Source organism: Myotis yumanensis, unplaced genomic scaffold (assembly GCF_028538775.1).
Source record: "Myotis yumanensis isolate MYYU_CA2020_CCGP unplaced genomic scaffold, mMyoYum1.0.hap1 SCAF_10, whole genome shotgun sequence".
In the NCBI taxonomy this organism is placed as follows: Eukaryota; Metazoa; Chordata; class Mammalia; order Chiroptera; family Vespertilionidae; genus Myotis; species Myotis yumanensis.
Window position 1 is genome coordinate 9,823,124 of NW_027223761.1, and position 23,373 is coordinate 9,846,496.

Here is a 23,373-nt window from a genome sequence, read left to right on the forward strand (position 1 = left end):
AGGTGGACAGATGGAGAAGAGGATAGAACGTGTATAGATGGATGAGGGTTTATGAAGAAATGTGGGGGGAAACGTAGAAGTTATATAGGGGAGCAGTCGGATAAATGGAGGGACAGCAGCATGGATGGACGTGTGGGCCCTGGAGGGGTGTCAGGAAAGATGGGTAGATGGATGAATGGGTGGATAGAAGAATGTCCCAGAGGATGGGCAAGAGTGTGGGTGAATGGATGCATGAATGGTGGATGAGTCCAGCCTGAGACTGGAGGGTACACATGGGTTAGTGGCTGATGCTAGTCCCATGGCTGACCATCATCTTTCTCGGAACAGTCCTGATACGAAGCAAAGCTCCTGAGCCAGGTGGACTTGGCTGCTCTTTCAAAGGAAGAAGAGTGAGCTCTTCCTCTCTCCCCTGGGAAGAGCCACAGCTCCCCACCCCCCCTTCCCACGGTGGGCGGGGAAGCGCCACGGTCCCAGCTCCCGTCCCAGCTGCCTGTGAAACCCAGAGAGAAGCATCCCCCACCAGATTCAGAGAGAAACTTAGCTGAGAGGAGAGGCCAGGTGCTGAGCCCAGTGGGGCGAGGTTTCAGGACTCAGTCATCCTCCTCCCTGAGGCTGCCCTTCCAGCCATCGGCCCGGCGGGCGGGAGAAGAAAGCCCGCGCGTCCCGGGGCTCTCCGGCCCCCTGCTGCCCTCCGGGCGCCCGCCCGGGAAACCCCGATTGACGATCTCCTTAGCTCACGGCGAGGGCGCCGGGGCTGGCGCAGAGGAGGGCTGGTAGGTTTTCAAACCTCTGCCGACTGCTTAGTCACAGCCCCCTCGATTGGGTGTGTCCTTCGCTCGCTCCCTCCCTCTTAGGTCACTTTCAACCCTCAAATAAAAACGGCGCCCAACTTCCGAGGCGCCCTCATTGCCCAGCCAGACCCCAGCCTCCGCCAGGTCCGGGCCGCCGTCCTTGCTCAGTTCTCTACGGTTCCCCAGCCCAGCGCCCCGGGACGCTCCAGCCCCGCTCGCTCGCTCTCCTCCGTCCGCTCCGCTCCGACACCATGAACAAGTTCGGGTGGTGCGCAGTGTGGGGACTCTGCCTCTTGCAGCTGAGCCTGGCGCAGATCGGTAAGATCGGTGAGTGCCTGCCGCCGGGGCGGCGGGAGGGAGTGACAGGAGGGGGTCTGGACTGACCCCGCAGCCGCGCAGCCTGAGCTGACCCTCGGACCGGAGCCAAGGGGGTGCTGCAGCTCGGATTTGGTGAAGGAGGGCTAGGGTTTGCGCTAAGCTGTCGGAGAGCTTGCTGGTTGGAAGCACCGCTTTGTGGGCAGGAAAAGAGAGAAGAAAGTTTGCCGGGCAGGCTGCCGGCGGGCGCGCAGTTTTGGGCGAGGTCGCCGGAGCCAGAGCACAAGGCGGAAAGTAACTGTACTCCTGGATGCGCGCAGCGGGTGTCTGCGCTCACAGGCTCCTGTCCCAAAGGCGCTGGAGCCCCGCCGGGCTGTCGGGCTGTGGCGGGGCCAGGGCAGGGTTGGGCAGGGCTGGGCAGGGCTGGGGCTGTGAGCCCGGTGGCCACAGAGGTGGGCACGGTTGCATGAATGAGAACTGGTGGCCATGAGCTTCCCGGGAACGGGCCCTGGCTTCTTGCGCCTGGGTTTCAAAGCTCTTACAGTTGGCTCCAGTCAGGGACTGTCTCAGCGCTACCGGGAACTGGAATCAGCCCTGCGGGGGAGCTCCTGGGTCTCCACGAGGTGCCAGCCAGGGCCAGGGAGGGTGAGTCGGCAGGCAAGGCAATGACTGGGCCAGCTGCTCAGCCCTTGTCAACTCCTGCTTCTGCCAATCAGTTAGGGGAAATCCAGACGGTAATGTGGCGAATATTTCCTGCCTGGCAGCCCTGGAGGAGGGCCGGGAGCCTGGGCACCAGGAGCTGGGGCCGCCAGGGTCCCATCGCGCCCGGGTCTGTGGCTGTCTGTGGTTGTGGAGGGGTGGCTGTGTGTGAGGTATTCTGGCCAAGCTGAGTTCCAGGTGTTTCTTGCCTTTGTCTATATACGTACAGATAATTACATGGCTGATTTGCTTATCACTAGGAAAATTAATTTTCCTTTTAAGACGTGCCAGCTGGGTCATTAAGACAGCTCAGCCTATGGTTAATTCTACCCAGCAAGTATTTATTATACCCAGCTCTGGTGGTACCAAGAAAGTAAAAGACACAGCCCTAGCTGGGTACTTCAGACTGTGGAGAAGTGGGGATCTCCGAGTTAGATTCCTGAGCTAGAAATAATAGGAATGCGAATAGGAATGACAGCGCTTAGCAAGCATTTATTGCACATTTCACTACCCTGAACGGTGCTAAATTCTTCACATGTGTTAGGTCATTTTGCCCTCGTGCCGGCCCAGTGAGAAGTGGCCTGTTATTAGCCTGTTTCATGGGTGGGGGTGGGGGGTTTACAAATGGAGGGTAAATGACTTGCACGTGTCACACAGCCAGAGGGTTGGTGTCACGTGGGCCCAGGCCCCCTAGCCTGTGCTTGGGCAGAATATGTAGACTCTATGTACGGCATGGACAAAATCAAAAAGGGATTCGGGGAAAGCAGGGTTGTGGTGGGCCAAAGGCCTTAGCAGGGGCTGAGCCTGGAGAGCCAAAGAGCCCTTGGAAGTCAGACGCGCTTGGGATGGGAGGGAAGAGGGAAACTTGGGTGCAGGGAGAGCCCTGGGCCTGGCCTCAGAGAAGAGGGGCCTCTGGGGAAGTTTACTTGTATGTTACCTTCCTGGGACATCTTCTGCTTTGTTTCTGAGAATTCGGGCTCCTGCCAATCTGTCTGCCTGATTCTTTGAAAGGACCCCCCTCCCCAAACACTGGGCGCTGTCCTGACCCTTGAGGTTCTCCCAGAGACCAGCACCCCTCTCCCCCATTTTCGTGGTCCCTTTGGGCAGCATTATTTGGAGGAAGCACAAAAAGTTCCGGTAGCAATAGCTGCCCGGACCATGGCTTTTATGTGCTTGGAAGGTTGTCTGGAGAGAACTAAGACTTGGAAAGGAGAGAGACGTGACTTATCCGTGGGCTCAGGCTGGGAGGGAGAGAGCAGAAGCAGAAAGAGGAGGGGGAAGGAAAGGCACCGTTGTTGCCCATTTGGGGGTGGGGGGAGGGAGGCCTCCAGAAGACAAAGAGGAAACTTTGAAAGGGGCAGGGCTTTGGGGAGGAAGAAAGGTCCAACCTCAGTATTGCAGAGCAAAAAGTAGAGAAATGGCTAAATGGAGGGAAACAACATTGGACCCAGAGATCCTGAGCTGGAGAACAGATACCTGGAACTAGGTGTCATACGTGGGAGAAGGAAACTAGCCTTGGGTCAAGGGCAGGTGGGGTGAGCCCTCGGGCGCACATCTATCTGGTCCTCTCGCTGAGGGCCAAAGGCCATTGCTAGGGAATCACGTCCCTGGCGTTGAGAAAGAGGGGTGCATCTGAGTGCTCTGGGGCTTGGGGCTGGCAGTGCTGTCTTCCGCCTCTGAGCATTAGACGCCCCTCATGGGCATTAGAGCTTTGGCTGTGTTTTCCCAGATGAAGGAGCAAGGCAGCAAAGCTCCATCGCTGCTGAGGTTAGCATCACTTAATTCAGTTCCTCCCCAGATACACACTGGACATCTCTTTCATCTCTTTCCTGCACGGGCAGGGCGCCAGGCGGGAGTGAAAAAATGGAAAAGGTCCCATTTTTTCCCCCAAATTGCCCCACGCGGGAGGGGATGAAATTCTTAGTTTATGACAGCTCCCTTTCATTCATTCAAGAAATATTTCTTGACTCATAGACTCAGAGACGGGACTCCAAGGATCTTTCAGAAAACCCCCTTCTTTTCCCCTAGGAGGAAACAGCTCCTGAAAGAGAGAGAGGCATGGCTTGCCCTCTCTCGGACAGTGTTAGGGTCTCTGAAATGCCACTATCGACCATTGGCATGAGCCCTACCTCGACCCCCTGCTATGGGCAGGCAGCGTGTGGTCTACTGGTGTTTCATGCCTTCAGTAGTGTCTTAACCAGTCATCACAGTTTCTTATTTACTCCACATTATACCCAGTTTGAGTTTAATCTGAGAATAATGAGATGTATAAAGTCTTACCTTAAAGCACCGATGATGCTCAATGAGGAGTTTCTGTACTGCCTGGGGCTTTCCGAGCCTCCTGGATCATTGCTGGATCCCTGAGAGTCAGGAGCACCCCAGTTTTAAAAGCCTGACTCTCAGCTAATGCACCATATGCTTCTGCCCAAAGTAGGGGTCATAAGTCCCCAGGAAATACCACTGACTGAGCACCAACACTCTGCTGGGCATTCAGTGAGGGGGTTAGCATAGGCCCTCACCACAGCCTCCATATATTTAGCTCCATTTTCTAGAGAAAGACAGGGGCCCAGGGAGATGCCACGACTTTCTCGAGGGCACACAGCTACTGAGTGTTGGAGGTGGGTCCCCCGTTGGTTCACATCCCCCATGTTAGACTCTGCATCGCTTTGCCTCTGGCTGACTTTTAAGTCCGGTGCAGATCTCCCACTCTCTCCACCCCTAAGGTCAGCTAACGTGAGGCCTGCCATGAGTTTCTCCTCCCCCCGCCCCGCCCCGCAACCCCCCCCCCCCCCCCCCGCCCGCAGGCAGTGGACGCTTGGCTGCCCTGGCCTGGCCTGTCTCCCCTCACGTTTGGCCACAGCTGTCAAGAGATACTAACCTAGTTATTTGTTTCTAAAATAAGTCAGGGCCTTATCAGAGTCCAGCCGCCCTTCTAGACATGCTCTCATTGGCAGGCTTGGAGGAAAGGGAGAGGCTGCCTCTTGTCTCTGAGACAAGTTAGGGCAATGCCCTCCACCTGGAAATGAAGGAGGAGGCTCCACAGAGGGAGGCCCTCACGTGGACCTCGTGAGCATTAGATGCAAGACCCAGAAAGCCCCCTCAGCAAATGCTCATTGGAAACCCTGGGGCTTAGCAGGTTTTATGAGCCTCCGTGAGGGAAGGTCTTGAGGATCCGGGATGACACAGTTAGTTCTCTATGAAAGTCAAAGATTTTGAACTGAAAGCCGGCGTGGAGCTCCAGGTGACACGTGCACACCCAAGTGAGATTTCAGATCAGCCTGTGATGTCAGATGGCTCCAGGCTGGGGTCCCCTGACAGAGGGAGGTGGTAGGAGATAGTCTGTCCTGGCTGGGCTGGAGTTTGCTGGGGCTGGGGCTGGGGTTGGGGCTGGGGCTGGGGCTGAGGCTGAGGCTGAGGCTGGGGCTGGGGCTGGAGCTGGAGTTTGCTGGGGCTGGGGCTGGGGCTGGAGCTGAGGCTGGGGCTGGGGCTGGGGCTGAGGCTGGGGCTGGGGCTGGGGTTGGGGTTTGGGCTAGGGCTAGGGCTGTGGCTGGGGTTGTGTTTCCCCAGCACCTCCGGTTTAGCTGACTCCACCCAGCACCTAAAAGGGAAGTGGCCCTTGTAAAAGGAGTGGAGCAGGTGGCAGATGCTGCCAGACAAAGCACAGGCTCAAAGGGGATCTTTTCTGCCCCAGAGAAATTCTGGGGGTTTGCACAGCAAGAAACTGATGACTCAATTTCCTTTGTGTTGCTGCTTGAATGGGAAGCACACAACTGTTCTTTAGAATTACCAGGGTTGGCTGCTGCTTCCTCCCCTACACTTAAACCCCACTTTTCACCCACTCAGGAAGTTGAAATTGTTCCTAAGCATATGCTCCCCGTGAGCCAGCCAGCAAGGGTGTGGGAAGCCAGCCCCATTTTCCAGAATAAGGAAGCGGTGCCTTCTGAAGTTCATGGTTGTGGGTGCGGCCTGACATGGCACAGTGAGTGTGTGTGTTCCCGACGTGCCAGGAGAACTGGGATTTCAAACAGCTGATACATAGTGGATACTTTGACTAAATGTTTATATATTTTCTACAAACAAATGCATGGCTTAGTGTGATTACAACTCAAAAACTTTGCAAAACTTTTTGCATAAGTAAATTCACAGTTCCACAACTCCTTAATCCAGTGGTTCTCAACCTTCCTAATGCCGCGACCCTTTAATACACTTCCTCATGTTGTGGTGACCCCCAACCATAAAATTATTTTCGTTGCTACTTCATAACTGTAATTTTGCTACTGTTATGAATCGTAATGTAAATATCTGATATGCAGGATGTATTTTCATTGTTAAAAATTGAACATAATCAAAGCATAGTGATTAATCACACAAAAATATGTAATTATATATGTGTTTTTCGATGATCTTAGGCTACCTCTGTGAAAGGGTCGTTCAACTGCCAAAGGGGTCATGACCCACAGGTTGAGAACTGCTGCCTTAATCAGGCTAGTTCAGCGGTTCTCAACCTGTGGGTCTCGAACCCTTTGGCGGTCGAACGACCCTTTCACAGGGGTCGCCTAAGACCACCCTGCATATCAGATATTTACATTACGATTCATAACAGTAGCAACATTACAGTTATGAAGTAGCAATGAAAATAATTTTATGGTTGGGGGTCACCACAACATGAGGAACTGTATTTAAAGGGCCAAAAAGTTGAGAACCACTGGTCTATTCGCTGATGAGGTTGATGTTTGGTTCAGAAATGTGCACTTGGGGGAGAAACATTAGTATTCCTCTGTTCTCCACTTCTTGATCATCCCAAAATATGAAGTACCAGGAAATGCCACATATTTGATTCTTGCTTGCTAAGGTGGACATACACACGTGGGTGGGCCCTTAAGTGTCTATGCATCTGAACACATGTGGGTATTGCTGGTCAACCGTTAAGCATTTGTAAGGTGTCCTGTACGGGCCCCTCAATGTGTTGAGTACGTTGGTGACTTAAATGTGCGAGACGTGGGCCTTGCATCCAAGGACTTTATGGTTCTACGTCAGGGGTCCTCAAACTACGGCCCGCAGGCCACATGCGGCCCGTAGAAAACATTTATCTGGCCCACTGGGTGTTTTTGCCGCCGCTGTGTGCATAGGAATTTGTTCATAGTTTTTTTTTAAACTATAGTCTGGCCCTCCAACGGTCTGAGGGACAGTGAACTGGCCCCCTATTTAAAAAGTTTGAGGACCCCTGTTCTACGTGTATAGCAGAGTGCAGTCGAGTGACAGCCTGGACACTTTAGAGGATAGGAATAGCATTGCCAAGCAGCGACACAGCAAGGAGGACTGGAGGAATCTATGCCAGAGAGGAGGGGCAATGCAGACAAGGTAGGATTTTAATATGCAAAGAGGAGAGAGTGAGAAAGGGGTGTGCATATTTCTGTTACCCTGTTATTAATCTATTTCCCCTCTCCCCCCCAAGTAAGTTAACTAATTAACTAGCCAAAGTTTTCAACAAACGTTCAGGCACTGACTACTCAGTGCACCAGGCAGTTAGGACAGGAGGGGTCAATGTCAGTGTGCCAGGCACTTAGGACTGGAAGGGTCAGTGTTGGGAGGAATAGTCCTCGCCTCTGCATAGCTCACAGTCTAGTATAGGGTTTCCTGGGTAATGGCTGACTATGCATCTCTGGCTTCCACATGGTAGATTCTGGTTGCATGTGCCCCCACCCCAATCATGACAACAAACAATGCCAAATTAGGGGGTGTTAAAGTTGCCCCACTTTGAGAACCCTTGGTGTAACAGGATGGCAGCCATCCCAGTAACCTCAGCTCTGACAGTGTGGCATCTGGTTCCCATCGGTCCCATTAATTCACCTTAAAGCTTCACAGTAAAATCACTCAGGAAGGCCCGTGAGGGCCACGGGGCACGAGTGACTCTCACACTCCTCAAAGGGGAAAACCCAAACCTGACATGCCTTCTCTTACCCGTCTTCTGCAGTACTGGGGGAGTCCCCTGACATGAGGGGTCATTTTCATGGTTCTAGCGCTCGGTGCTGGCCCATAGTTGTTCCTAGTAACTGTTGAACTGATGAACATCTAGAATAGAGAAACAACTTGTTCCGTCTCTAGAGTCGGTACACCTAAGATGCAAATACGTCTATGTTATATGATAACAGTGGCGATGTCTGTCTTGCTCGGGGCAAGCCCAAGGAGGGCGCTTGGCTGGCCAGTTGCCCACCCTGGGGCTCATGTATTTTCTGCCCAAAGGGGGAGATCACCCATCTGTTTGTGGCTTTGGTGGCTCCTTGCTGGGATGTCTGTCTAAGGACAGGGTTACTATTTCTGAGCCAGGACTGGAGGATGATGACACCAACCCCCACATTTAAGCCTCGAAATAGAGCCCTCCGCAGGAGCCGCCCCTGAAAGGGCTGCTTATTTTGGAGATGCTTACCTGAGGTTTGACTCCCTGGGTGAGAGGCCACACCCGTCCAGCCCCCATAGCTGCTTCTGGAAGGTGGAGGCAGCTGAAGGAGCAGGAGACCAGCTTCACAGCGGATTCTTGCCTTCTTGGTGGGTCTCCTGCAGCCACTAAATGGGGCAAATCTCAGGGAAGCATGGCATCTGATGGGAGGCCACACTGGCAATGACTTCCCAGGCCTCCTCTCCATAGAGCTTGCCAAGTCTGAAGTTGCCCACCACGGGGACAGTCCTGCCTACCCTTGGCCCATCTGCCCAGTAAGACTTGGAGACAGGGAGTCAAGCACAGAATGGGGATGGGATGTTGTGGGGGAACAGGACCTCACGGGACCCGATCTCCCCGAGTTTGGGATGCACAGCCTGTCCAGGTGTGTCCTCCTGGGGCAAGTACCCCTTCTAAGTGCAAGTGTGGGCAGACAGGTCCCAGGTGGGTGGAGAGGAGCTGAGTCACCAAGGAGGTGATTTGCAAAACTCAAGCCCCCCAAATCCTCTGAGTCTTCAGCTTTTGAGAGTAAAGGTTCATTGCAAAACTCCAGTGGGGGGGAGAGCGTGTTCACCCAGGTTGGTAATTCTGAGCATTTGCGGTGGTGTCCTTGCCATTCTCCCTTCGTGGTGCCTGAAAGTTCATCTTTCTTCCCCACACCCTGGCCTCGGAGTTAGAGCTCTTGTACCTTTTGCACTTGCTTCTTTGCAGTGAGTTGATGTTTTTAAGAAATCACTGATATAATGCCAAACCGGTTTGGCTCAGTGGATAGAGCGTTGGCCTGCAGACTGAAAGGTCCCAGGTTCGATTCCGGTCAAGGGCATGTACCTTGGTTGCGGGCACATCCCCAGTGGGGAGTGTGCAGGAGGCAGCTGGTCGATGTTTCTCTCTCATCGATGTTTCTAACTCTCTATCCCTCTCCCTTCCTCTCTGTAAAAAAATCAATAAAAAATATTTTTTAAAAAAGAAATCACTGATATTAGTAATAATAGCAAACAGTTGATAGAAAGCTAACCATGGGCCAACCACCATTCTAATCGTTCCCTTGTACTAACTTGTTTAATATAGTCCTGTATACTAACTTATATTTCTCCATACTAGTATATTCCTGTCTACTAACTTGTTTAATCCATATACCAACCTTAGGAAGGAGTTCCATTATTACCCCTCTTTTACTTATGAGAAAACTGAGGCATAGAGAAATTAACTTGCCCAAGGCTATAGGGCCGGTAAGCGATGGAGGGTGGTCTGGCTAGTGGGTTCCTGCTCTTAGTGACTACATTACTGTGCTCCTCTTGGTATCTCAAGATGTCAGGGTACCCCCAGAAACTCAAATGAGGGTACGTGGTAGCATTCTGGTTGTTTTCATGAGCCCCCTTTGGGAATCGGGTGTGGGTAGCGTCCTAATGTCCACAGAGTTGGTTTTGTCTTTCTTTTTACACCCAATTTCAGAGGGGGGGCTTGAGAATTCAAAAATGAAAAAGAAGACGTAATGGAAACTTCTTCCCATTCATACTCTGAGCGGCTCATTCATTCGGCTCTCTGGATAGAAGTTCTGTTCTCTTCTGTGTGATAGGAAGTTGGGGAGGAGGTAGGGACTGAAAGGGAGAGTGAACTGAGTTGTTGGCTTATTATCACATCATGACCTGTCATCTGGATGAAAGGAGAAGATGGCTGATGGGTATTTCTCCCTTGTCTAGGACCTTGACTTTTGATTGGACAAAGCTGGGAAATGAACTAAACAGCAGCCAAACTCAGCTTAAGAGCTCTTGGTTCCAGGGCCTTTTCTCTACCAGTTGGCACTGATGAGGGAGGGAGGGAAGCTCAGAGAGGAGACCACCGGGAATCAGGCTGCACTTGTCTGGGCGCAAGGGATTGAACTGAAGCAGGAAGTGTACTGCGGCTCCTCTTCCCAGCCCCAGCCCAAACCACGGGTCTGGCTTCTATTGGCCCAGCAGGGGACCATTGCCTGGGGAGGTGGGTTTGGCCTGGAGACAGAGATCCATTATAAATTACCAACTGTCTCAATTGCAATGCATCTCTTTGCACAAGCAGGTCTGCAGTGCCTTCTAGAAGCACCCACACACCAGTCATGGATCTAGGCAGCATCTTTTTCTATTTCCTCTCAAAGAACGCCCCCCCCCCCCCCCCGAAGATATTAGAGTGATGATTATGAAGCTCCTTCACCTGTGTTCACCATTATGCAAATTGAGACACCAGAGAGATACATTTCCACGCAGTCAATACCTGATCTCCTGCTGCTGGCCTAGAAGGTGTTTCTGCTCAGGACCTGACCCCAGTCCAGTCTTTATACCCCTCCCCCCAGAAGTGTTAAATGAACATCTACTCTATGCCAGCCACACCTGTTGCCATTTCTGAGTGTGTCCAGTCCAAGAGGCAGAATCCAGCAGAGCTGAGCATCATCTTACAGCCTGCAGGAGACCAGCTGATGTGACAGAGTTAGTTAGCCCCACAGCCACCACTTCCCTACACGGACAGACAAGGGTGCCCACAAGAGCCCTAATCACGCAGATGCAGACAAAAGCTCAGAGGGGGAAGTGATGCTTCCACAGACACCTCCTGCCCAGAAGGTTGTCTTTGCAGTGACTCCTCAGTGGTAAGACTGTCTTCCCAATGTCAGCCTTCGAGGTCAGGTACATCCCTCTAGACTTCCCTGAGTGACTTTTACTTCCCCTATTGTTTCCTGGTTGCTTCTCCCTTACATTTCATAAACACCCTAAAAAGAAGTTCAAGAAATGCCTCTAAGCTGGGTATGCCAATCTGTTCTTGTTGGCCCATGAACACATACGCTCCTTAGGAAGAGCCCATGCTTTATGTACATTGTTGTATCTTTCTAGCCCCCCAGCTGTCAGCACTGTTCCCCACATATAGTAGGTGCTCAATAAATATTTGGCTGGCCAGCCGAATGAATGAAATTTCTAGATTTGACCAGCAAAGACATCTTTATCATTCCTGACCTTTTGTGATTCTTTTTCATCCTTTACAAATTTTTTTTTTCTGGTCTACTAGTATAAAACCTTTTTATTTTAATATGCAGATGCCTCCTGTAGTGATCCTCAAACTTCCTTGAAATTGCTTTCCTCTGCATACTCTCCAATTTGAGAATATTTCTTGAGGTCTGACATGTCAGGCAAGGCAGGGGAAGTTTGGGGCTTATTAGGTTTTGTCCAGAAATCTTGATTTCCTTTAGATCTGTCTGCCTCTATATCCTAGCACTTACTTCCAAATCTGGCCTCAGGTATAAAGAACCCCAAGCCTCAAAATCATGTTCTCAGTGACCTCAGAGAAAAGATGTTGGCTTTTTGCTTACCATGTTAAAAGAAAAAGAAAAGGGGGGGGGGCAGGGAGTTTTTTCTTTCAAGGGTTTAATACTGACCATACCAAAGACCAGCAGATGTTGAGTGTGGTGGAATGGGAATGAGAAGGTTTGGCTTTGGAAGAGAGTTGTGTAGGAGGAAGGACAGTGAAATAAGACCTCAGGTCGAGTCCCCTCTCTGCCAATTAAGCGCAGCATGAAGTCAGACAGTTGCACATGTTAAGTTCTAGACAATGTTTAGCACATAGAGCTGAGTGATTAGCACATAGAAGGTGTCTCAAGAATAGAAATGGCTATTCTGTGTTAGTTCCTCTCTGTTATTGATTCACTGTGTAAGGCCAAGCGAATCATTTCACCCCATTTGCCTCCAATTTTCCATGTGTAAAATGAAAGGGTTGGATTCTCTGTGGGCCCACGAATACCTAAGCCTCACAAAACTTAATGGAAAGAATGACACGACTATAATGCAGTGCCAAAAAAAAGGTGACGCCTTGTTTGCATTAAATGTCAGGCGTGAATTATTAATCCCTGTCAGAAGCAAGCGTATTCACCCAGTTTCACCCTAAACTCCAGTGGGCGAGAATGACTCTTAGGGACGAGGTACTTTGCTCAGGGGACACCACCGAATCTTCTCAACCACTTGGGCGTGGGCAGGTGAAGAAGCTCGGGCCAGAGCAGCTAGCAAGTCTCAGTCACAGAGCTAAAAATGCAGGAAGCCAGTTCTGGGGTTACCTGCAGGATCTGAAGGTAATATCTGCTATTTTAAACTCTACATTACACAGCATTGCTTTAAGTGGCCAGAAAAGCCACCCCCTGAAGAAGAGAAAAGATTGTGTCCTTCACTTTCAAAGTTCCATGAGCATCTTGGATACCTCAGCTTCCCTCACGGGAACTCTGCCACATGTGGGTGCAAAAGGAACCAACATATTCAGCCAAAATAGTGCTTAGAGATTGAGCACTAGTGTCCCATGGGTGGCCATGGGAATCTAAAAATAAGAAAACAAAACAAAGGAACATACACACACACACACACACACACACACACACACACACACACACGGCACTGAGTAGGTGGACCTTTGAGATGAGAGTTGCTGCTTCTACTGAGAACCTTTCAGACTTCCACTAAGATATTTCTTTTTTTTCCATGAAACCAGAGCAGCTCTTTCTCAGGAAAAATAAATAAATAAAAGGGAGTCATAAAGACTGTTACTTAGAAGTTTGCCAAAACTGGTCAAAGACTAAATCTCATGTTGGGGTTCTCACCTTCCATCAGTCACTCAGAGTCCTTAGTCAGATTGTGCCCATTTCATATCCATCTGAAATCTGCCCACCAGAAGTTGAAATAAAATAGCAGATGGGTTTGGTTCTCATGTCACACACAATGCTCTCCATGGTGGCTGGCTATGGTTCAGCAGTCTGTATCTCCGGCCAGTCCCCTAGACAGAGCCTTCTAGGAGAAGTGAGAACCCTTGTGTAGCCAGCAGGGGTTTAGCATTTCTCTCTCCGTCTTAGTCACAGGAAGACTGTGGGCAAGTTCTTCTCTTACTGGTGGCCTCTGTTTCCCTGGTTGTAAACATGGTGATGAACTCATCAATCCAAATCATTAAGAAGTACTCTGTGATTGGCTCTATGGGGAAAAAAAGTGAGGGGAGTAGAAGATTTTGTTTCTCTCCTTAGAGAGCTTACCATTTGGTGGGAGAAAAATTAAACAGAAGAAAGAACTACACAAGATTATATATCATCAAGTGCCAGAAGATGAGGAAAAGCAGCTATGTCTGTGAGTGGCAATTGTATGAGACAGCTTCATGAAGGAGTGGAATTTAAGGATCAGATGAATGTGGGTAAGAAGATGGGGGTGTGGGGGGAGAGAGAGAGAGAGAAGAGAAGAGAAGAGAAGAGAAGAGAAGAGAAGAGAGAAAGAAGGAGGAGGAGGAGGAGGAGAAGGAGGAGGAGGAGGAGGAGAAGGAGGAGGAGGAGGAGGAGGAGGAAAGGAGGAGGAGGAGGAGGAGGAGGAAAGGAGGAGGAGGAGGAGGAGGAGGAGGAGGTGGAGGAGGAGGAGGAGGAGGAGAAGGGAGAGAGAGAGAAGAGAGGAGAGCAATTCATGGAAGTGTAAAGAGGAGCTGAAAAGTATGGCTTAATTGGGGTCAGGAGAGGACTCAACCTGAGTAAGAGTGTTGAAGAGCAGTGAAGGATGAGTTGGCCAGATTCCAGGTGATCAAGTAACACTGACTCCATCTTACAAGACCCAATTCTTCTGTCACAGAGAAGTTCTCATGACACCCTCCTCAAACAGGGCTAGACAGAGTTCAGAAGTGGGCCAGCTCCAGCATTGGTTGAGATAGAACTTGGGCAACTTTGCCTGAGTTGGAGAGTGGCAAGTTAAGAGAATCCCCAACAAGCCCTACAGCAGCAACAGCCCATGTTACATTACTAGAGGCTGCCTGGAGCTCTGTGCTAAGAAGCCAGACCTTGGCTCAGCTACTGAGTTCTGTGATCCATTAGTGATGTCTGACACGGGCTTAATATAGAGGATTTGACCTCAGGTATCACCCGTAGGTCATCACAGAAGAGCAGCAAACTTTCCTAAGTTATGTTTCTGATAGGTCTGGGAACTCAGGGAGTTTAACCACTCAAATTCAGTCAACTAGTCATACTGTAGACCCCACCTCCTTCCAGAACAATATAAATGCAGTCTCCTACCCAGAGGAGTGGAGTCGCTTGAGCCTTTTCTTATGATTTTCCCATCGTCACCCCAACTGAAGTTAGATGCTGGGAGCCAGGAATCTCCCCTGTGTGAACCAGGACCAGACTTCCTGGCAAAGGGCTCCTTCTCCACATCAGCTTCTCCATCTGCAAACTGAGAAGACAAAAATGATGCCTCACCCAGAGGGGTGATAGGAGGAATTACCGGCTAATGTGAGTGAAGCCTTTGAAGATGAAAGGTTGTGTGCACACGTTAATTACAACTTTTATCAGCCCTGGAGCCTCTGCATTCTCAGCTGCCACTCAGGGCTCTTCTGTGCCTCCCAAAAGCAGCCGGAGGCAGCATTCCACAGACTGGCCCCACGGGTCCCACTGGTAGCATCCAAGTTAAGAAAGCTGGATTCTGAACTCTGACTGGCCAGCCCACTGTGGGCCGCTCAAGTTTCCCACTACTCAACCCCAAGGGAAAAAGCAAGCCCACTACCTGGGCGGGGAAGATAAGGTAGAACCCAGGTATAAACAAAAGGCTCCAGCAAGCGTTGATTAGAAATAGCCCCCGGGTGAGATTAGGACACTCTGCTCTAATTCCCACCCTGTCAAAGCCTAATTGTGTGACCCTAAGCTACTGGCTTTATCTGTCTAATGCTTCAATACACTGTGAACCACCTGGGAACTAATCCCTCTGCCTCCCCTAGACCTCCCCACCTTTGCCTGCTGGTGTGAAAGTGTTTTGTGCTAGTTGGCAGAAGCATGTGATGTAGAACTACAAGGTCCTATTATTACCTTAAGGTAACTTTCTCCTTTATCTCCGTCTCCTGTTGCTGGTTGACCCCAATCCTTGAAATTGTATTCTTTGGAATGCTCACCAATCTCCTCCGAGCTGCTGCCCCTCCTGGGCTGTGCTTATCTAGGAGGACCTGGTATGTGCTCCGGCTTCTTGGTTCTGCCATTTCCTGAAGCATGCAGATGCTGACAGGCTGGCAGGGGACCGGGGTCCCCGCCAAGTGGAGTCGCAATGCCCTTGCTGGGGTAACTCAGTAAAAGTGCTTAGAGGCAAGAATGGGAGGGTGTCCAGATGCTTTGCTGGGGCTCAGAAAGATGCAGGCTGAACTGGGCCCCTACAACAGCACCAAAGTATAGATCAGCAGTTCTCAACCTGTGGGTCGCGACCCCTTTGGGGGTCGAACGACCCTTTCACAGGGGTCACCTAAGACCATCGGAAAACATATATAATTACATATTGTTTTTGTGATTAATCACTATGCTTTAATTATGTTCAATTTGTAACAATGAAATTGGGGGTCACCACAACATGAGGAACTGTATTAAAGGGTCACGGCATTAGGAAGGTTGAGAACCACTGGTATAGATCCAAAGAGGCAAAAGAGGAGAAAGAGAAAAAGGACTCTAAGTGAGAAGTTATCATGGGCTGGTGAGAAAAAGCCAACGATGATGGCATATCAGAATGGGAAAGGGTGCTAGACATTACACAGCCTACTGGGCATATAGAAAAGCTAAGGGAAGGTCATCTCAAAGATTGCAAGTAACTTGCCCAAGGGCATGCAACTAGAGTCAAAACCCTGGTCTTCTGACTTGCGATACAGTGGCCTTTCCATTTCATCCTTTGAGATGATAGAGGAAGAGCACTAAACAAGAGGACAGTGGGCCGACCAGGGCAAGAAGACTTGGAATGACAAAGAGAGGAATATAAGAGCATATTGTTTTTTGTAGCACAATGGGAAACAGTATGGGTGGAGCCTACATTGTATACACTCCCCTGGAACTTCCATTGTAGTTGGATCTGGTTTCCTATGCAGTGCCTTGTGCATCCATACTTGGTGTTTGTTTTGATCCTTTTTGACTTAATGAGCATTTTGAAACCAGAAGGTCCAGCATAACCTGGCCTGGCTTTTTCCCAACTGCTCTCAGCAATTCTGTGAGTCAAGTCAACAATTGATGGCTTTCAAAGGGTTCATTTGTTCATTCAACACACACTTACTGAACACTAAGATGTGCCAGGTGTTCTGCCAGGCACTAGGGATACAACTTTAAATAAGAGAGACTCAGTTTCTGCTCTCATAGAACTTACAGTCTATCTGGGAAGACAGAGTAAACAGCTAATTATGCTTTTATTTAATTACACTTGAGGTATACTAGTGCATTCTGGGAAGGAAGAGCACATGTTCTTGAAAAAGCATATAACAGGGTGACCTCACCTGCTCTAGAGCACCAGGGAGGGCTTCTCCAGACATGTGGGGTTAATAGCAGTAACTATGTTTGCAAGATCTCTACAGTTCCTTGGGGGACCTGCTTTTTGGACCTCTCAATTCTACCAGCTCTCATGGAGACAGTCTGGTAGGTGGGGCCAAAGCTCCCCATAGCAAATCTAGCCAGAGCAGCCCCTCTTCTAACTGCCTTACACTTGAGTCCTCTGAGAAAGAGAACAAATAAAGAAAGCTGTACTCCTCAAAATTCTGTAAGCAACTGGTTTATCATGTCTGTCCTGCAACAGACAGTGGTGGGAAGAGTGATGGGAACCTCCAAGCTGACTCAGACTTTTAGAAGCACATGTTGGGGCAGCAAAGGAACCCAAACTCTGGGAAACACTGTGTCATGTGATATCAGAGTTACTGTAAGCCGGGGGGGGGGGGGGGGGAATTCATAATTTACTTGGGAATCTTTAGTGCTAAGTCTTAGGTTAGGGTCATATCTCCTCCATTTTATTGTCAGTTTCTTGGTCATGTTTTGAGCACTTTGGTAGCTGGAGTGTGTGTGTGTGTGTGTGTGTGTGTGTGTGTGTGTGTAGGGGGTGGTGTGCAGGATAATGTCCAGCAGCCATGCAGGTACATCTACTGGGTGCAGGCAGGAGGAATAGGCAAGAAACCTGGGATGTGGATGTCCAACCACTTGGGTACAAGGGCCTTGCTCCTTTATCTCCTTGGATGGCGGTAAGTACTTAGAGATGATCAGAGTGGATTCTATCAGGAGAGTGGGACAGATATGGTAAGAAAACAAAAGCTATCACTTAAGATGCTTTTAGATGAAAGCATAGATAATAATGACAATATTTAGCAATTGGTAGAGTAGGGGCACCAGCTAATTCAAATGGTCAGTTATAAATAACTGTGTCTTACAAATGAGAACAGACTCAAAGGTATCCCTTTGATGATAATATGACATCTGTCCACTTTTACTCAGATGTGCTTTCTTGGGTAGAAGAGATAGGGAGTTACAGCTATCATGATTGAACATAAGCTACAACCCATCTATGCATCAAACTGTGATGTGTCCCCATGAAATTGTTATCTGTCACATGTTTCTTAGTATATCCATATCAGTGTATGCCAGCTGAATATCTCTGTAAGTATCAGAGCAATCAGCCCTCATAAAACGACATCTTCCCACAAGAAGTGTAAAGGTGGGACAATGCCAGGAGCTCAGAATTATCAAAAGACCCAAATTTCTCCCAGTTTTCTGCCACTCCCAGTGTCTTCCTATAGGTTAGCCCCCTTCACACTCCCAAACTGACTCCCATAGTTCCAGGCATCCTATGAAAAACAAAACAACACCCATCACCGGAAGAAGGAAAGCTTATTCACAAACATCTCTTCTAAAAAAAGGAGGAATAGCTTTTCCAGAAGTCCTTTTTCAGAATTGACTTCCTTTTATTTCTCACTGGAAGAGGGGGCTCACATTCCATGGAATGCCTACACCAAACCGATCATTGACAAGGAGTTCTCTGACCACAGTGCTTGACTTAGACCCATCATGGTTCATCCAATGGAGCTGAGAGTTGGAGCCTCACCTCCCTGGAAGCATAAGTTTGGGATTTTAGACAAAATTAGGATTCAATTAGAAGAACTTTGTTGCATTGGTAACAGTGCCTGTTACAATGAGAAGGGCCTCAATGGGTGTTCACCTACGTGGTGGAATTGTGGTTGGATAGGCTCTACCAGCTAAGGCGAAAAAAAGCAAATCTAAGTTATTATGTTCCTAAGCCACACCCTCAACCTTCTGAGAACACACACCTCATGGACAGAGTTCACTTGGGGGACACACTGTAGTTTGAGGCTTAGATGATCTGTGGCGTATACTCAATCGTAATAGCTATAACTTTATCTTTTCCTCCTCCCAACAAAAGCATATCAGGGAATAACTTTAAATCTGTTACAATTTACAAGAAATGGTCTTTTGCACACTTGAGCATTTATTATTAGAACCTCACTATTGCAACTCTGCTCCCCACCGCTGGAGCTACACCATGCATTAGGACCACTATCTGCAAGATCCATTTTAAATGAATCATGATGACCTTAGATGGGCATCTCTTCCCGTAAAGTATGAGACGATAACCCCCAGGCAGGTAGCCGCCTTCTTTTTCCTATAACTACTCCTAGCGTGTTTTAACATGCTGGAAGTGTTTGCAGCTCCATTATCTGATCTAGCCCTCACATTAACTTCATGGTTAGCATTATTACCCTCCTGCACAGGAGAGAAATTTAGTAACTTTCCCAAGGTCCTAGAGCTAATTAGTGCAGATTCTGGACTCGAACCCTAGTTTCCCACCCTCAGAGCTGCAGTCCATGCCATCACACCATGTTGGCTCCCAATGGACCTGTCTTACCTTCAAAGAGTCTAGAATGGACTATTGAAATTTATGTTAATAATTGCTCTTTCATAAGCAGGAAAACTCTTTCCTCATAGGTTCTTTGAGTCTAAAGCTCAAGTGTCCAACATCCTACATTTTAATAAGCTCAAAAATGAACAGGGGGAGCCTAACCAGTTAGGCTCAGTGGATAGAGCGTCGGCCTGCGGACTGAAGGGTCCCAGGTTCGATTCCGGTCAAGAGCATGTACCTTGGTTGCGGGCACATCCCCAGTGGGGAGTGTGCAGGAGGCAGCTGATCGATGTTGCTCTTCCATCGATGTTTCTAACTCTCTATCCCTCTCCCTTCCTCTCTGTAAAAAATCAATAAAAATATTTTTAAAAAAATGAACAGGGGGGTTTTCTGGGCCAGCCCCCTGCCTCCCTGTAGTTAGCTAAGGAACCTAACAGCATGGGCAAGGGGGATATCAGGACTTTAAAATTTGTTTTCCATTCCTTTCTTTTTTTTCCCCTCTAAATACCATTAAAAGATTTATGATGACTACATGCTGGGAAGAGGAGCCCAAGGGATGTTTAATGTGGACCTTTAGGGTGTGATTGCTTCTTACACAGGAAAGGGCTGCTTCTTTTCAGAATCTAATAATGAAAGAGCTAGAGGAAATGGATTCTATTAAACCAAAATGATATATGCTTTATTTTGAGGGTGAATTTCCTGACCACGAGGCTTGCTGATTAGTAGACTCTCCTGCTCGGTCCCAATCCATCCCTTCAGTTCTCAGGAGAAATGACATTGCCTTGGAGAGGCATCTCGTGGGGACAGCAAAGCCTGTGGAGGAAAGGCTTCCCTTTAAACTAAGTGCCAGCACCTTTCACTTTGTCACAACAGTTACTGTGCTGTGCTGTGGACTTGATGAATGTCTGTCTTCTCCCCTGGCTCACAACCTCCAATGGGGCAGTGACCTTGCCTACCTTCTTCAATGCCCTGGTCCCGGTGCCTAGAACAGTACCCTGCACATGGCGGGCACTGAATTTGGGACTCCATTATCTTTCCTGAAGGCCTGTGTTCATTTCAATGTTGGGTTGGTTTTATGAGATGGTGATATACTATGGTGGATTCAGGCTGTGATCAACTCAACTTAAAAAAAAAAAATACAACTTTAAAAAAACTTTATCATTCTATTCTATTCTATTCTATTCTATTCTATTCTATTCTATCTATTCTATTCTAGAGATAAGAGCTTAAAAAGCAAGCGAGGGTGAGCCAGCAGGCCGTATCTTTTCTCATTCTCTCCTTGCTCTTCGTGGCTGTGCTCTACCCAGTTCCCATCCCTTCTCCTTGGTTGGTATCACCTAGGAAACGGTCTCTCCTGTGGCTTCTTGGGAGGGCACCCAGGGAAGCTGAAGATGTGCAATGTCTGAGACCTCAGGAGGGATGTGAAAGACAAGGAGGAAACCTTTCTGTTTAGGGATAGGGAGGACTGGTCGGGGTTTGGGAATGCAAGCCTTGGGTACTTGAGATTCTTCTTGCTGGGAGCAGAGGGAGGAGCTCCCTGTGGCTCCCTTCTAGAACATGTTTGGAGCAACACTCTTTTCAAACAAACATCATCAGATAATCGCAGCCTTCCTTAAGGACTGTTTCTCAGGGTCTAGGAAAGTCCCCTATTATCTGTTTGAGCATCCTGTTCTTTATATTGTTTGGAAGGCTTAAGTCAACAGCCACTCTTATGTTCTGCATTGTTTGCATTGTTCAAACCTTTGGAAAACTCATTTGGTTTCTTCTCCAAATGAGCTTTCCACACGCCCTGGAACACATTCAGAAACAGGCCTCACTTCAAACAGGCCAGCCCAGAACAGTGTCTCGCAAAGTAAGGCTCCCTTTCTTCTTCCACAGGCTGGATTTGAGTGTGTTCCGTCAAGCCCACATAGTCCAGTCTCTGGGCCAAGCACAGGCTGTCAGAGATGCACAGGGAGGCTTGAGTCTAGTGCCTCCAGTGCTCAGAAAGTGTGTGGGTCCTGGAGTGAGACCTGGGTTTGAATCCTGCCACTCATCAATTATGTGGTTTAAGCAGTCAACATCGCCGAGCCTCCGTTTTCTCGTCTTTAAAAGAAAGTAATAATACCTGCCTCTGTAGGGTTGTGTGAGGACTGCTGTGATCACGTGCATGAAACTCGACAGAGTAACTGGCATGGAGTAAGCTTTCATCAGCAATCATTGCGATCATCGTTGTTCTTAGACCTGGGACCCTTCCCCTCCACAGTCAGCCCTGACTGTGTTCCTGCTGCTCTTAAGAAACACTTCCAGCTGCCTAGGAGATCTTTTCATTTCATTTCTGGGCCAAACATTAGCCAATAAAGCCTCATTTAACTTGGCAGGGAGGGTGCACCAGAGTGCTGACACCCACGGGTGCTTACTGGAACAATTGTTGCTGAGCAGATAAAGCAGCAGCCTGGGTTGCTCTGGAAACCTTGGCTATGGCAGCAGCTCATGAAAGCGAATGGGGAAACCAGCCTCAGGTCCTGTCTTTACTTGCATAGTCAGTCCGTCTCCCAGGCTGCTTGTCTCAGCAGGACCAGCCTCTTCCTGCCTTTGGTCCTGGCAGTTGGTGATGGGGCCGGAGGAGGAGATGGTATTTGCCTCCCTCTCGGGTGAAGTGTTTCTTTACAGAGCTGTTCCCTGGCCTCAGAGGAGAGCAGGGCTCTTCGGGACAGTTGAATGCAGTAGCTTCCTTCTCAGTCTGGAAACTTGGGAGTTTCCCAGAGTCCACTTCTTCCCCAGGAGCCCAAGCTTGGATTTTTCTGGTCGTGGATGGGGAGATCAGCTCCAAGGGCATAAAATGTCCATCCGTCACTCAGTGGGGTGCTCAACTCTCTCATCTCCAAAAATATCTGTAATTTCCTTAAACTGCTTAGTTCTGCTCTCTTCTCCAGAAAGGAAGGTCAGACCACGCCCAGCCGCACCTCTGACTTGACTAAGACTTTTACACCTTAGGGGAGTGTTTGCGCTTCTGTCAGGTTCTCATCTAGCTTTTAGCTTCATGAGAACCTGCCTGCAGACTGTTGTTCAGGTTGAAACAGACGATTATCAAAGCTCAAATGATTTTTCATGGTATAAATACAATGTCACTTAGAACCCAGGTGTCCCCTTGGGAGAGCTGTGGCCAGTCCTCTAAGGTTTTATCTTCCTCTGAGAGGAGTGAAAAGTTTGACATTTTTCTTAAGGCACATGTTATAATCCCAGCTCAGTGCTGTTGCTTTATGAATATTTATTACCCAACTCCCATAAACCTCTCTTTGAGGTACCCAGGAAATATCCATTGAGTAAATGAATGACTGAATTTCCTTGGAGCCATTTCACAGGCTGAGAAACTGAGGCTCATAAAGGTGAAGTAACTTGCCTAAGAATGAATGGTTCAACTCCTATGTGGTGGGGCTGGAATTCAATTCTGAACTCTCCTTTCCTTTTAACATCACACCACAAGTTCCCATTCAGCCTATGGGGTGAGTCCTGTTCTTCCATCCCCAGGACTGAGGCCTTGAAAATCAAGGTGTTTCCTCTTCCGAAGAATCTGGATTTTTTTTCTTGCAAGCGAAGGGCCTTGAAACAATTAAGAACTACTGGGAGTTATCTTCATGGAGAGAGGAGGTGGGAATGTCCCTCTCTCATTGTAGGGACAGTGGAACCCCCAAGACCACCAATGATCAGGGAGCCAGTTGGAGGTGGGCGTCTGGACTCCCCATTTTGCCAGTGGGGCCTGCTTAGCAGTGCCTCACTTGAGGATTGTCTCACGCCTGAAGAATGGTTTGAGTTGGCCCAGGATGCTGAAATTCACTGCAGGGAGCACTGGGGCTGCTTGTAGTAATTTAGGGGAAGTCTCTCTAAGGAAATCAGCAATTCTGCTGGTTTCCTCTTAATTGAAACCATTCTTTCCCTCCAGCTTCAGTGGGGCAGGTTCTAGTCTCTGCATGTGCTGGAGGCGTTTATTTGGTGTAATCTGAGAGCAGGATGCTGATAACTCACTCTTGTTTTGTCTATTGTTTCTTTTTGCTGGCCAGTCCACTCTGCTTAATGCATTAATCACACCACTGCTGCCCTGGTTCCCCAGTGAAATGCCACAATCCTGCAGGCGAGAGGGGGCCACTGGGGTTTCTGGAGTGTTGAGAGAACAGTCACAAAAAACAAAGATTTCTCCATATATATAGAGAGGGCTGGGTTGGCTGGGGACCTGGAGATCATCAAGTTCAACTTCTTCCTGGTCGGCTAAAGAAACTGAAGTCTCCAAGTACTGACAGCCTATCACTGGGAAGTCCAGAATTAGATCCAGTTCACTAGGCTCAGCCTAGTGCTTTCCCACTAAACCAAAGAAACATCTTTTGGGCTCCATACCATATATATCACACACTGGGGATATAAAGATGGAACCCACTTTGATTATGTGGGTTATGACTTTAGACAGGCTTCTTCCTAGAATATAATATAGACAGTC

The 23,373-nt window shown here is 48.9% G+C and overlaps 1 protein-coding gene across 8 annotated transcripts in view; it reads left to right on the forward strand.

The window, feature by feature from the left end:
- Positions 1-863: 863 nt before the first annotated feature.
- CD44 (CD44 molecule (IN blood group)) overlaps positions 864-23,373 on the forward strand; it is an 87,770-nt gene continuing 65,260 nt past the window's right edge. For 2 of the 8 annotated variants that reach the window (XM_070427784.1, XM_070427785.1), the window contains exon 1: positions 867-1,118. In XM_070427784.1, the coding sequence (XP_070283885.1) occupies positions 1,043-1,118 (76 nt within the window). In that variant the 5' untranslated portion in view covers positions 867-1,042. Of the gene's footprint in view, positions 1,119-23,373 lie in introns of all 8 variants that reach the window. The other 6 variants (XM_070427780.1, XM_070427781.1, XM_070427782.1 and 3 more) reach the window with 6 other exon arrangements.